The sequence below is a fragment of the Bos grunniens genome, chromosome 2 (assembly GCF_055505025.1).
Source record: "Bos grunniens cultivar Pamir isolate PY7600 chromosome 2, Bosgru_T2T1.0, whole genome shotgun sequence".
Taxonomy (NCBI): Eukaryota; Metazoa; Chordata; class Mammalia; order Artiodactyla; family Bovidae; genus Bos; species Bos grunniens.
In genome coordinates this window covers 136,078,962-136,093,446 of record NC_141166.1, presented here as the reverse complement: position 1 = coordinate 136,093,446, position 14,485 = coordinate 136,078,962, and the positions used below count along the sequence as shown (strand labels likewise).

Sequence of the window (14,485 nt, the reverse complement as noted above, 5' to 3'; positions counted from 1 at the left end):
ATTCCTGGATTGGGAAGATCCTCTGGAGAAGGGAATGGCAACCCACTCCAGTATTCTTGCCTGGAAAATTCTATGGACAGAGGAGCCTGGAAAGCTACAGTCCGCAAAGCAAAGAGTTGGACACAACTGAGCAACTAACATTCCACTCCAGATTATCCTCAAATTGAAAATAAATGTTTTAAAAAGATATAGATTTAACAAAACAGGATTTATATGCTGAAAACCCTGATAAATGAAATCAACAAAAATGCAAATAAACATTTAAACATAATATTTTAATAGACTAGAAACCTCAATGTAGCAAAAATGTCAATTCTTCACAAACTGGTAATAGGCTGAACACAATCTCTACCAAAACCTAAGCAAGGTATTTCTGCAAACACAGACATGATTATTCTAAATTTTAATGGATAGGCAGAGGAACTAAAATATAGACTTCTTAAATTTTTTTCAAACAAGGCTGGAAGAGTTATAATACACAATTACTAAGAAAATTAAAATGGAGTACCTACATTAAAAAAGAAACTTCAGAGCAAGGAAAAACAAGGATCAAGTGGGGCACTGAAAAACAACCGAAAGGTCAATTCACCAAGACAACCAAACATTCAAAATGTGTATGTATCAAACAAAAATTTCAAAATACATAGAACAAAATTGATAGATTTATCCTAAAATGCCAATGAAATCTCAAGGTATCCCAAATAACCAAAGGAATCTTGAAAAGGAATAACCAAGTTGGGAAAAGATTAATTCCTAATTCAAAACTTAACAAAAAACTACATTAATCAAAACAGTGTGGTCTGGTACAAAGTCAGATTCAAAGACCAATGAAGCAGACTACAGTAAACATTGCCTATATGGTCAAATGATATTCGACAAGTGCCAAGACTATTCAGTGGGGAAAGAACAAAGGTTTTTCTATAAACAGTGCTGGGAAAACTGCAGAAGAATCCATTTGATCCTTATCTTACATCATATATGAAACAATGGATCAAAGACCATAAAACATAAGACTTCAAACTATGAAACTATTAGAAGACTGGAAAATCTACATGATCATGTATTTCTTGGATATGTATATGACACTGAAAGCAGTGAAAACAGAAGAAAAATTAAAACTTTTGTGCATCAAAGAACATTATCAACAGAATAAAAAGAAAACCATAGAATGATGGAAAAACAGTTGTAAATCATCTTCCTGATAAGGGATTAATAACCACAATATATCAAGAACTGCTACAACTTAAAAAAGAAATCTAATTCAAATATGGGCAAAGAACTTGAATACATTTCTCCAAAAAAGATATACAAATGGTCAATAAGCACTGACCATTTCATTAGGGAAGTGCAAATCAAAACCACAGTGTGATACCACTTCATACTCACTGTGATGGCCTTTAAACAAAAAAAGAAACAAAGAAAATAACCAGTTGACAAGAATGTGGAAAACATGAAACCCTTGTGCATAACTAGGGGAGTGTAAAAATCATGCAGCTGTTGTAGAAAAACAGTAAGGTAGTGTCTCAAAAATTTAAACATAGTTACCATAATGATCCAGCAATTCCAGTCCTAGATATATACTGAAAAAAACTGAAAAGCAGGGACTCACACAGAAATTTCTACACTAATATCTGCTTTTCTTTTTGGTCACCACAGGCAGGATCTTAGTTCCCTGTCCAGGGATCACACCCACACCCACTTCAGTAGAAGGCCCTATAGCTACATTATTCACAACAGCCAGAGACAAACAACCCATGTGTTCACTGAAGGAGGAATGGATAAACAAAATGTGGGAGATACACACACATGAATGTTATCAAACCTTTAGAAAATAAAATTCTGATACATGCTACAACATACATCAATCCTGAACACATCATAATCAAATATGAAATAACCCAGACATAAAAGATCAAATTTTATGTGGTTCTATATATATGAGATACCTCAAACAGGCAAATTCAGAGAGTAAATTTCAGGTCACCAGGGGAGGAGAAATGGAGTTATTGTTTAATGGGTACAGAGTTTCTGTATGAGATGATGAAAAAGTTCTGAAGATGAACAGTAGTGATGGTAACACAACACTGGAGATATACTTAATGCCACTGTATGGTTTACCATAAATTTTTAATGATCAAAAGCACTAATATAAAAAAAACCTGATAGAACCAAAAAGAGAAATTAACAAATCCACAATTATTCTTAGAGATACCCAGAAACATTTGTCCTTGTTGACAGAACAAGCAAACAGAAAATCAGCAAGGATCTAGAAAAACTGAGTAATACTATCAATGAACTAGATCTAACTGACATTTACAGAACACTTCAACAATGGTGAAACACGTCAACAGCAAAATAGACACTGTTTTTAAGCACATATGCAGACCATTCACAAACAGAACACATTCTAAGATAAAAAAAACAAATCAAGAAATGAAATCATACAGAGTTTCTTCACTAACCACAATGGTTAACTAAATAATCAGTAACAAAGATAAAGAATGATCTCCAAAAATTTTGAAACTAAACAACACACTTAATCCATAGGGCAAAGAGCAATTCTCAAAAGAAATCAGAGCCAAACAAAAATGAAAATATATCAAGATTTGTAGATCCAACTGAAGCACTACTTAAGAGCAAAAATTATAGTATCAAGTGCTTACATACTACAAAAGAAAATGTCTAAAAATCAACCACCTAAGCTTTCTCCTAAACAAACTAAGAAAACAGTAAAGTGACACCAAAGCAAACCAAAAGGGGAAAAGGGACAAGAGGAGAAACCGATGAAACTGAAAGCAAAAGAACAAGGGGAAATTTAATGAAACTAAAAGCTAGTTCTTTGAAAAGATGAAAAAAATGGGTAAACCTATAACAAAACTGGCAAAGAGAAAAGGCACAAATTACTCATGTCAGGACTGAACGAAGATATCACTGCAGACCCAAAAACTTCAAAAGGTCAGTAAGAAAACGCTAGTAAAGAAAATGCTACACACAGAAACTGGGTAACTTAGACAGAATGGAGCAATACCTTGAGTATCATAAACCATCAACACTCACCGAAGAGGAAATAATCTGAGCAATTCCAGATTAAAAAATTGAATTTGTGGTTAAAAATCTTTGGAGAAAGAAATCTCTAGGGTCATATAAATTCATAGGAAAACATTAAAAAAGAAATGACACTAATTCTACTTAACCCATTCCAGAAAACAGAACAGGACAGAACACTTGCCGATGCCATGAGGCCAGTTTCACCCTGATGAAAAGGCAAGAAAGTGTTGTTTAAGAAAGCCACAAACTAGTATCTCTGAAGAGGACTGACAGGAAAACTCTCAACAGTGTATTAGCAAATCAAATCCAACAATATAAAAAAAGAAGACCAAGTGGAGATTATCTCAAAAACACAAGGTTCACCCAGTATTAGAAAATCAATGCATTCCACTATATTAAACAGACTAAAGGAAAACATGATCACATCATTTGAGAAGAAAAAGCATTTGACAAAGGACTACACATACAAGTCAACTATGTTTCTACATACTACCAACAAATGACAGGAAATTAAAAATTCTATCAAATACCAAGCTATCTACTTTGTACCTGGGCAGGTCCACAGGCAATCCCGACTATATGTTTGGTATCCAGTCCAGGCAGCGCAGAGGGTTCCGGCTTGGTCACACGCAATGTGTCAAAGTGCTGACATTGGTCATTGCTCCCCCAGCTGTGGACCTCACTGTCCTCAGTCAAGGCCAGGCAGTGGGTAGACCCTGCAGCCACATCAATCACCTTCTTCCCTGGGGGCAAAGGAGGATGCAGATATAGCTTTATATCTATGACTTGTGTTGCAATGAAGATATTTACTCTAAGACACTCAGGTCAGAAGGCATTTAATGTAATTGCTTTAATATTATTCACAATTTACCTGCTTTACATACATTATTAAAACTTCCGCTGTGTTTTACTAGCTACAATCTATTAAGACCTATAGCCTACAAATAAAATAATACTGTGAAATGAAAAGGATCTATTCATTTTCCTCATCCTTGTTCAAAAAAGACACCTGTACTTTGAATTAACTAGAGATCATATTTTCTTATCCCAATGTATAACCATGCAAAGTGTACTCCTCTTTAAAAGACTATGTTTTTGGAACAGTTATAGGTTCACAGTGAAACTGAGGAGAAGGCACATATCTGCGATATATTACTGATCCCAATGGACACTAAGCCTCTCCCCATTATTAATGAGTCATTTTTTTACACACAGACATCCAGTTCTTCTGACATCATTTGTTGAACTGACAATCTTTGCTCCACTGTATTGCCTTTACTCCTCTGCCAAGGATCGGTTAACTATATTTATGTAGATCTATTTCCAAGCTCTCTCTTCTTCTCTCCTTTTCTTGTCATCATACTTTGTGTTTAGTCACTTAGTCGTGTCTGACTCTTTGCAACCCTTTGGACTTTACCCTGCCAGACTCCTCTGTCATGGGATTTTTCATGCAAGAATGCTGGAGTGGGTTGCCATCCTTCAACCCACTCCAGTGGATCCTTCCACTGGATCCTTCCAACAGGGATCAAACATGCATCTCATGGCTCTTCTGCACTGCAGGTAGACTCTTTACCTGCTGAGCCATCAGGAAAGCCCATAAAGATCATATTTTAGCCAATACCAAACTGTTCTGATCACTGCAGCTTTACAGTTAAGTCTTGAAGTTGGACAGTATCAGTCTTACAATTTGCTCTTCTCCTTTAATACTGTGTTGGCTATTTTGCCTTTCGATATAAACTTTAGACTCGGTTTGTTGATATTCAGAAAATAACTTTCTGGGATTTTGATTGGAATTGCATTAAATCTATAAAACAAGTTGGAAAGAACTGACATCTTAACAATATTCAGTGCTTCTATCAATGAACTTAGAATATCTTTCCATTTAGTTATTTGATTTCATTCATCAGTTTTCCTCATACAGATCTCATATATATATATAGAGAGAGAGATAGATAGATATAGATATAGACAGATAGATTTATATATATATAGATTTATATATATCTATATATAGATTTATACTTATGTATTTCGTTCTTAGGTTGCTACTGCAAACGGCATTGTATATCTAATTTCAAATTCTACTTGTTAGTTGCCAGTATGTAAGAAAGAAATTAACTTTGGCATATTAACCTTGTATGTCACAACCTTGTTAGTCAGGAGGGTTTTGGGTCAATTCTTCCAAATTTTCAACATAAACAATCAAGTTATCTGTGAACAAAGTTTTATTTATTCCTTCTCAATCTGTATAGCTTTTATTTCCTTTTCTTGTTTTATTGCATTAGCTAAACTTCCAGTAATAATTTGGACAGAAAACGATGAAATGGAACATCCTTTCTCCATGACAACGCCCAACCAGATGTCGTACAACCAATGCATCACAAGTTGAACAAACTGGGTTATGAAGTTTTGCCTCACCTGCCATATTCACCTGACCTCTCGCCATCCAACTACCACTTCTTCAAGCATGCCAACAACTTTTGCAGGGAAAACACTTCCTCAACCAGCAGGAGGCAGAAAATGCTTTCCAAGAGTTCGTTGAATCCCAAAGCATAGATTTTTAAGCTACAGGAATACACAAACTTATTTCTCATTAGCGAAAATTGTTGATTACTATGGTTCCTATTTTGATTAATAAAAATGTGTTTGAACCTAGTTATAATGATTTAAAATTCATGGTCGGAAACCACAATTATGATTGCATGAACCTAATAGTCTTTATCACGTTGAGGAAGTTTCCTCTATTCCTAATTTATTAAGTTTTTTTTTTTAAATCATGAATGGGTATTGAAATTTTGTCAAAAGCTTTTTTTGCACTTATTGATAGGATCATGTGATTTTTCTTCTTTCATCTGTCAACTTGATGGATTAACTGATTTAACACTGAACCAGCCTTTCATATGTCTTGAGTTCATACATATACTTATTATTATATATTTTTTTCTTTATATGTCACCCATCAATGGACACTACAGTTAGATACATGTCTTAGCTATTGTAAATAATGCTGCAATAAACATGGGGATGCAGATTTTTTTTTGAGTTAGTGTCTTTGATATCCAGAAGTAGAACTGCTGGCAGTTCTATTTTTATTTTTTGAGGAACCTCCATACTGTTTTCCAGAGTGGCTCCACCAGTTTACAGTCCCACCAATGGTGCACAAAGTTTCCCTTATCTCTACATCCTTGCCAGCTCTTATTATTTCTTGTCTTTTGATAACAGACATTCTAAGAGGTAAGAGGTGATATCTCAATGTTTTGAAATTATTTCATTGACGATTAGTGATGTTGAACATCTTTTCACGTACCTGCTAGCCATAATACGTTTTCTTTGGAAAAATGACTATTCAGATCATTTTTTTTTTTTTTGCTCTTGAGTTATATGAGATTTATATATTTTGAATATTAACTCCTTATCAAATATATGACTTACAAATATTTCCGGCCATTTCATAGTTTGCCGTTTCATTTCTTTGATGGTTTCCTTTGCTAGGCAGAAAGATTATTGATTTTAGATCTCTCTTCTTATATATTTGAAGCTATAAATTTCCATCTAAGCTTTTGCTGTATGCCACAAATTTTTAAAAGTTGTATTTTCATTTAGTTTAAAATATTTTAAAGTTTCTCTTGAGATGTCTTCATTGACCTATGTTTTATCTGGAAGTAAACTATTTTATCTCTATGTATTTGGGGATTTTCCAGCTAACTTTCTGTTACTGATTTCTGGTTAATTCCATTGTAGTCTGAGAGGAGACACTGATTTCTCTTCTTTTAAATTGTTAAGGTGTGTTTTATGGCCTGGTCTATCTTGGTGACAGTCAAAGTACACTGTTTATTTAGAAAGTTTTCTAAAACAAAATCTGTTTTTTATTTTTCCCCAAAGTTAAAAGATATAAATATAAAATATATTTTTCTATTTAATAGTGTTAGCAAAGTATTATAATTTTGCCTATTAGTATATTTAACATGACACAAACATGTTATGTCATGTTAAGAGGTCATGCTTAACATGAGGCCATGCTTTCAGACGTATCAACATACAAAAAAATTCAGCTGAAAAAACTCTACTACAGTGAAGAAGACAATTCTATCCTAAGAGCCTCTCCTAAGAACAAATGACTATATCAACAATCACCTATACTTACTATACTCTCATAGTAAGCTATCCCTGTATCTAACTAATGTGGCTGAGGAACTTGATTTCATCTAGTAAATGAAGGGAATATAAACACAAAGGCAAATAAAATTCAAATACAGCTCCTTAGTAAACAACCAACCTTATTAACTCTAGAACTTACCTCAGACACTTAGAAAATAATAAACACCATGTGAACACACAAAACTTCTAATCACCAAAGTATTAACATGTTTTAAAATAAAAATGATGGGGAAATGAACTGGCAAGTCCCACTTAAAATTCTCACTTCTAAACTCAAAGCAAAAACATAAAGATGAATCCAGGTAAGTAACCCAACAAACTGTATCCCTTATGCCAAATGCAGCACAAGGCCTGTTTCTGTGAATCAAAGTGTACTGGAACACAGGTCCATTTGTTTTCCTATTGTCTATGACTGCTTTAAGGTTACAATAGCAAGGCTGAGTAGTTAGGACAGACGGCATAAGGTCCTCAAACCTAAAATCATACAGAGAGCCTGATCCAAAAAAAAACAGCCTGCCCACCTTATGTAGTGTAGCAACAGAGCACTACAGGTCCCACTTGATACATTTATCACCACCCTCTCCCATACTTCAGAAGGTATTTGCAAAGCACAGCTACATGCGTTGGCTCTCATTCCTCCCATCTACTGAGAATGCATACTGGACACCTTGAAACCAAAAAAAGAGGATTCATCCATCAAGCATCAGTTCAAACAAGACCACTCCAGGCTGACCGAATCCTATCTCCCTTTGTGCTACATACATATCCATAGTCTTAGCAAGATCTACAGTATAACTACAGATGACCTCACCAAACAGAAGCTAATCTCACCAAGGCCAATTTAATGAGTAATGAAATGAGTACTTGCCCCCCGATCCCATACACACACACAAAAAAAACTCTCCAATAAAATAGAAAAAAACAACAAAAAACAACTCTCCAAAATTGGAAAAATTTAAAGTTTCAAATTAAATTTGCTGAGAATAATTCTAGGTCACTTTTTAATACCGACAAACCACGTTCCATTTATTATCTGTATCTATTAAAATGTGGGTAAAAGCTTCTAATTTCATGGGTCATTCACAGAATGTCATGTAAAGGAAAATACCTGCAAACTTTAAAAGATTACTGAAGAAAACTTCTCAAATGGTTTTAAAAGTTTACATTTTGCACTCACCTTGCAATCCTTCCAAGAGTTTGGGATAACGAACATGTTCCTCTGTTCCATGCCCAAGTCTCTGGTTGTCACCCTTTCCCCATGAATAAACTTGGCCGTCTTTTGTCAAGGCAACAGAAAACTGGCTTCCACATCGGACTTTGACAACATCCAAGTCTTGCAGCTTTTCAATCAGCTTTGGCGTTTTGCAGCCATCACTGCCACCTCTGCCCAGCTTCCCATAGTCGCCATCTCCCCAGGACCACACCTGACCTAAAAAGCACAAACTATCTAAGTAAAAATAGCTGTACATCTAAATAAGCCTTTTAAATGTCTGAAAATAATCCATATAGCCAAAAGCACACAAAAATCTAGATCACTAATGTATACAGTTGACACAAATGAAATCTAGTTTCTATTTCAGGTTGTTATAGAAGCAATTAAGAAATGGAGAGACTTCCCTGGTAGTTAAGAATCTACTTGCCAATGCAGGGGACAGAGTTCAATCCTGGTACGGGAACTAAGATCCCACATACCTCAGGGGAACTAAGCCTGGCACTGCAACTACTGAGCCCACACACCTCCACTAGAAAAGCTCTCACGCCACAACAAAGGATCCCCACGCCGCAACCAAGACCTGACTCAGCCAAAAACATTAATTTAAAAAATTTAAAAGAAAGGTAAGAAGTAGAAAGCTGACTTTTCATTTTGTTTTAACTGAATGAATAGTAAAGTCCTGTGTGTGCTAAGTCGCTTCAGTCATATCCGGCTCTTTGCGATCCTATGGACTGTAGCCCTCCAGGCTCCTCTGTCCTTGGGATTATTCAGCAAGAATACTGAAGGTACTGAAGGGGGTTGCCATGCTCTCCTCCAGGGTATCTTCTGGACCCAGGGATTGAACCAGCATCTCCTGCATTGGCAGGTGGGTTCTTTACCACTACTGCCACCTGGGGAAGCAATAAGCCCTAAGCCTTACTAGTCTGGCCTCATGAAACAGCTTCCACTAAGTATTAAACACAGAACAAAAGCTCTACTGCCTCCACAGAACACAGTGACGGGACCCACGGCACACTGCACACTGTCTCAGGTCTGCCTGCCAACACTCTTGTTATGCTGACCACATGTCAGACATACAACAGTATTTACTTCCAATAAAAATTTTAGTGCAATTTAATTAAATATGACATAAAGGGATAAAATAAAGTTGCTATCTGTGGGAGAGCAAGGCTGACAGGCTCCCAACTAATGCTGACAGACAGACCCCACAATTCAAAGGACAGACTCCCACAATACTGAAAGACAAATACTATTTTAAAAATATTGGGAATTCCCTGGCAGTCCAGTGGTTAGGACTCTGCACTCTCACTGCTGAGGGCCCAGGTTCAATTCCTGGTCAGGGAACTAAAAACCCCGCAAGCCACACAGTGCAGTTAAAAAAAAGAAAAAAACTCAACATCAAACCTGGTAAGTATATCCACAAAAAGTGTCACACGAGTACAATCTCACTGCTGCTGCTACTGCTGCTGCTAAGTCACTTCAGTCGTGTCCGACTCTGTGTGACCCCATAGACAGCAGCCCACCAGGCTCCCCCATCCCTGGGATTCTCCAGGCAAGAACACTGGAGTGGGTTGCCATTTCCTTCTCCAATGCATGAAAGTGAAAAGTGAAAGTGAAGTCGCTCAGTCGTGTCCAACCCTCAGCGACCCCATGGACGGCAGCATTCCAGGCTCCTCCGTCCATGGGAGTTTCCAGGCAAGAGTACTGGAGTGGGATGCCATTGCCTTCTCCACAATCTCACTAATGAACACAAATATAAAACTGAAATTAAAAGCAAGTATCATACTGTGAATACACAAAGACTAACAATAAGCAGGATTTACAACAGAGTATCAAGGGTGGCTCAACATTAGGAAAAGTAGTCATAATAATAGAAATAATACATCAATTATTCCATTTATTTTCATTTCTTTGTTAAAAAATAAAATGCCCAACTAGGAAGGCTGGCCCTGGGCAATGGAAACTACGAGTCTCATAACATCTCCACCTCTTCCAAACACACTGAGGTGCATATGCACTTAGAGCCTCCAAAGCTCACTCCCTCTAGGGAAGTGGCCCTCCTCATCCTGAGAGCTCTCCCAAGGCAGCATGTGCTGCACATACCATTCTCTGTCACGGCCAGGGTCTGAGCATCACCACTTCCACAAGCCACATCAATGACCTTCAGTCCTTTGAGCCCCGCAACCAGCATGGGAATGGCCTCATCTTCACTGGAGCCTTCAAACAGACAGGACTATTGTTACTGCAAGTATTTGAGAAAGCAGCGGCCTTACGCAGCGTGCCCAAGCTGGCTCAGAGCAGACGTACCGTGGCCCAGTCGGCCATAGTTCCCCCTGCCCCAGGTGTACAGCTCCCCTTCGGCTGTGATGGCTGCACTGTATGTGCTTCCACATGCAATGTGCACCACATGCTTCCCGGCCTGCTTTCCAGAGAAAGCAGAGATCACCTTAGGTTCCTCAAGAGGCCTGTGGAGACAAAAGGAGCAAACATGAATGCACTTCTGAGCCTTTCCTACTAGTGACACTCCCAGGAATGAACTATCAGAGCATTGAGATAACTTTGCCTTTCAGGCGTCTTATGAAATAATTAAGAAATACAGAATCCAAACACTTACATGATTTTTTGTTAAGTGGGCACCTAATGCCAAGCGTCACACCCAGCATACTGTTAAAGACACAGATGATCAAACCCATGGCAGCTTTGGTCACAGTGGTCTGAGCAATGGCCTATTCACAGACGGCACAAGTGCAGCAATATGAAAGGAAGAAGCTCAGGAACTGCACCGAGTAACACAGCCAGAAACAAAATACTCCAAAGTGGCAAAAACCAGCAGCCAGAGGTGGGGAGCAGGGGTTGGCTGCAGAAGGGTCCAAAGAAGCCGGGGTGAGGGGTGCTAATAGAAGCACTCCGTATCTGTTACAATGGCTCCCAACCTCAAGCATTTGTGAAGCTCACCAAACTGTACATAGAAAGCTGGTGAATTTGTAAATCTCATGCACATGGCTGAAATTTATATATATTTGTTAAACAAACAGGGAAGAAATGATGGGCAAGGTTTACTAATCACACTACAATCTATTTTTCAGAAATGAAAAGTAGGAAGCAGCAAGGATTAATTGGGTAGAAGAGACCACTAGCTGATTCACTTTCAAAATTAGCAAATGCCCAATGCTTGTAATCTAAAATACGGCTGCCATGATCACTAACACTCATTCTAGCCTCTCCAAAGACACAGCTCACTTATTTTGTGGCACACTATTCTGCAAAATAAGCACACAGAGGGAGGGGCACACGGTAAGAGGAACAAAGGAATTACTCCAGCACCACCTCCCCATTCAGCTCAAGTTTCAACCCCCCACCCCGAAGTTTCTCTGCACCTTCTGCATGTGCACCATTCTACTTTCTTTCCCTTAACTCCTCAGGCAATAGACACGTTACTCAACTAGCACTCAATCTCAACTGAGTGTTATTTAATTACAAACTATTTTATGCATGGTAATTACATCCAACATTTAAAAAGTAAAAAGACTAATGCCTCTAACCCAAACCTCAACTCTTTCAAGTCCTGTGAGCCCCAAGCCAATCCCTGTCTCCCTGTTACCTGAGATTAACAATAATTCTAAGTTCTGTGCTTGTAATTCCTTTTCTTCACTATCATTTTACTAGATTTGTCTGAAACTCCTACAACACTATCAAGTTTAGGACACCAAGTCTGCTGAATGCTAACACCCAGAGTGCATGACTCTTTTTCCACAATTTGGGATCCTTCCTGGATATGTCTACTTCCACCCAGTGAGAACGGGCCAGTCTCCTCTCAACTCTGCGGCCGCCCACTCCCTGCTCATGGCTCTGACAACCTCGAAATGGGCTGCATCTTCAAACTCGACCTAAAACTAATGTTTTCTCCACCAACCTCCACTCACAACAGTAACATGAAAGGCTTCCTGTGACTGCAAGGCAGCCATCAGAACTCTTTATTTTCATGACTCCACATTTAGAACAACCATTCTGTTTTGTTTCTGGTCTCTTACAATAGTCAAAATAACACATTAGAAAACTCGTCATTTTTGTAGCTGTGAAAATCATAGTATGGCTCAAGGAAATGAGGACGTTATCTGATAGAGATGTGCTGAGGTAACAAATGAAGGAAGAAGAGGGTGGAATTCAGTTTAGAAAACTCTGCAGTGAGGATGCAGTATGTGTATCAACAGGAGTAGCAAAAGCCAGGGGAGAAGAACACAACGGCCCACTGCCATCACTGTCTATGCAGCATGCAGAAACCCCCATGTCACAAGGGCAGATCCATCTAGGGGGGCAGCTCTCTCCATCGCAGCCCTGCACGTCTGAGCAGCTGCACAACCCTCACCACACTTTTCTTTGCCACCTTATTTTGGTTACAGCAACACAAAAGCAGAGTGTATCAGGTACAGGAACAGGCTGCACATACACGGTGTCTCCGTGGCCCAGACGTCCGCCGTCCCCGCAGCCCCAGGAATATACCTCTCCAGTGGCTGCCAAGGCCAGGTAATGGTGACCGTCTGAATGGGCAGCAATTTTTACAATGTTTCTGGAGGCAAGCCCCTGGACCAACTGGGGGGCCTAAAAAAGGTAAAAACAGGAGGAAAATTAGTAAGCAATCCAAGGACAAGAAAACTGCATGACTTGCCTCACTCGTGTGTCTTACTCTAGTAAGCCCACTTAGACTAAACCTCTCTGGTGGCTGTACAGCTGGCCTGCCCAGACCTACAGAGCAGCACCAGGCAGGTGCCATGTGCCGCATGGCATGTCTAGACCACTTCTGCACAGGAAATGTGCAACTACAGGTGAAGAGCGCCCATCTGCCATCATCCCCACGAGTTTCTCATCTGTTACTTCCTGGTCCCAAATACAGTTTGTAAATGGGAATAATAGTTGACAATAATTGACACTATAAGGAGTTCCTGAGCTTAAGAACTAAGAAATTCTGCCCCAAAATCTTGACAATAATGATTTCAATCAAGACTTTTAAATACAATTAATAATATACAATGAGCTGCTGCTTATAAATCTTCAGAAATCAACCGACATAAAAAAAGACAAGATATGTAGCATACATAGCAGAGAGCCCCCTCCACCAACCCACCCCAGGACCTACAAGTGTGTCACTGTTGTAGGCTTGCGTGTATACACGGCCATTCCTCGACAAGATCAGGAAGCGCTTCTCTGCACAGGCAATCTGCGTGACCCCCAGGTTGGCAAGGCCTTCACACTGAATGGGACCGATCACATTGGCATAGTACTTCCATCCTATTAACCCCCATCCTATGACTTCTTGTAATGATCCCTGTCAAATAATGAAGTAAGTAAATATTTTCTTCATATCACCAAGAAAATTTCCTTCTTAGAAAAAAATTAAGAATAATTCATAAAAGGAGTAACAAACAGATATAATAAGATAAAAATAAAGCAAGTAAAGAAGGAAGCTGATTCAAAACATTAAAATAACTCAGAACACCCCATACAGCCTCCGTTAGCAGGTAAGATAAGTAAATGGACAGGTTACTTTTCCAGAGCATTTCATTTAACAGAGCACATTAAAAAGTAGAACAAGTAGATCTTAAATATATTTTCAAATGCTCAGAACATAGGTTACCACTCTGCCGTAACAGGTAGGGACCCAGAGGTCTGCACGCCTGCAGGTAAGCATCCCTGCTGTTAGTGGGGTTAAAGGAGTCAAGCCGCATGACAGCAACTGGGGGATAACCAGCTCCCATGTCCTCCACACCAGGTACATCACAGCTGCACACGTGTGCACCTGCGTGTACACACAGAGAAGAACAAAGGTCGTGTACACACAGAGAAGAACAAAGGTACGAGGGTAGCCATCGCAATACCACCTACACAGCAAACTTCTAGCAACACGAGTGTTCACCAACAGGAAACTGATTTTAAAAAATCATGACACATTCACATGTGGACCACTAAGCCGTTTTTTAAAATAAAGCGAGAAGCTCTTCACTCATATAGAGTATCCTGATTAATGAAAAGACAAGCTACAGAAGGGCTATAACATACTACCACTGAGAG

General features: G+C 38.7%; 1 protein-coding gene and 1 non-coding gene across 9 annotated transcripts in view; one reads left to right on the top strand and one right to left on the bottom strand.

Annotated features, from left to right (window-relative positions):
* Window positions 1-14,485, bottom strand: part of HERC2 (HECT and RLD domain containing E3 ubiquitin protein ligase 2) — a 235,206-nt gene that overhangs the window by 170,471 nt on the left and 50,250 nt on the right. For all 8 annotated transcript variants that reach the window (XM_086363170.1, XM_086363210.1, XM_086363152.1 and 5 more), the window contains 6 exons: window positions 13,554-13,742; window positions 12,867-13,018; window positions 10,727-10,884; window positions 10,523-10,636; window positions 8,384-8,635; window positions 3,598-3,791 (listed from right to left, as the gene is read on the bottom strand). In XM_086363170.1, the coding sequence (XP_086219296.1) occupies window positions 3,598-3,791; window positions 8,384-8,635; window positions 10,523-10,636; window positions 10,727-10,884; window positions 12,867-13,018; window positions 13,554-13,742 (1,059 nt within the window). The remainder of the gene's footprint in view (window positions 1-3,597; window positions 3,792-8,383; window positions 8,636-10,522; window positions 10,637-10,726; window positions 10,885-12,866; window positions 13,019-13,553; window positions 13,743-14,485) is intronic.
* TRNAE-CUC (transfer RNA glutamic acid (anticodon CUC)) lies at window positions 9,691-9,763 on the top strand. Its single transcript has one exon. It is a non-coding gene; the product is annotated as a tRNA-Glu (tRNA).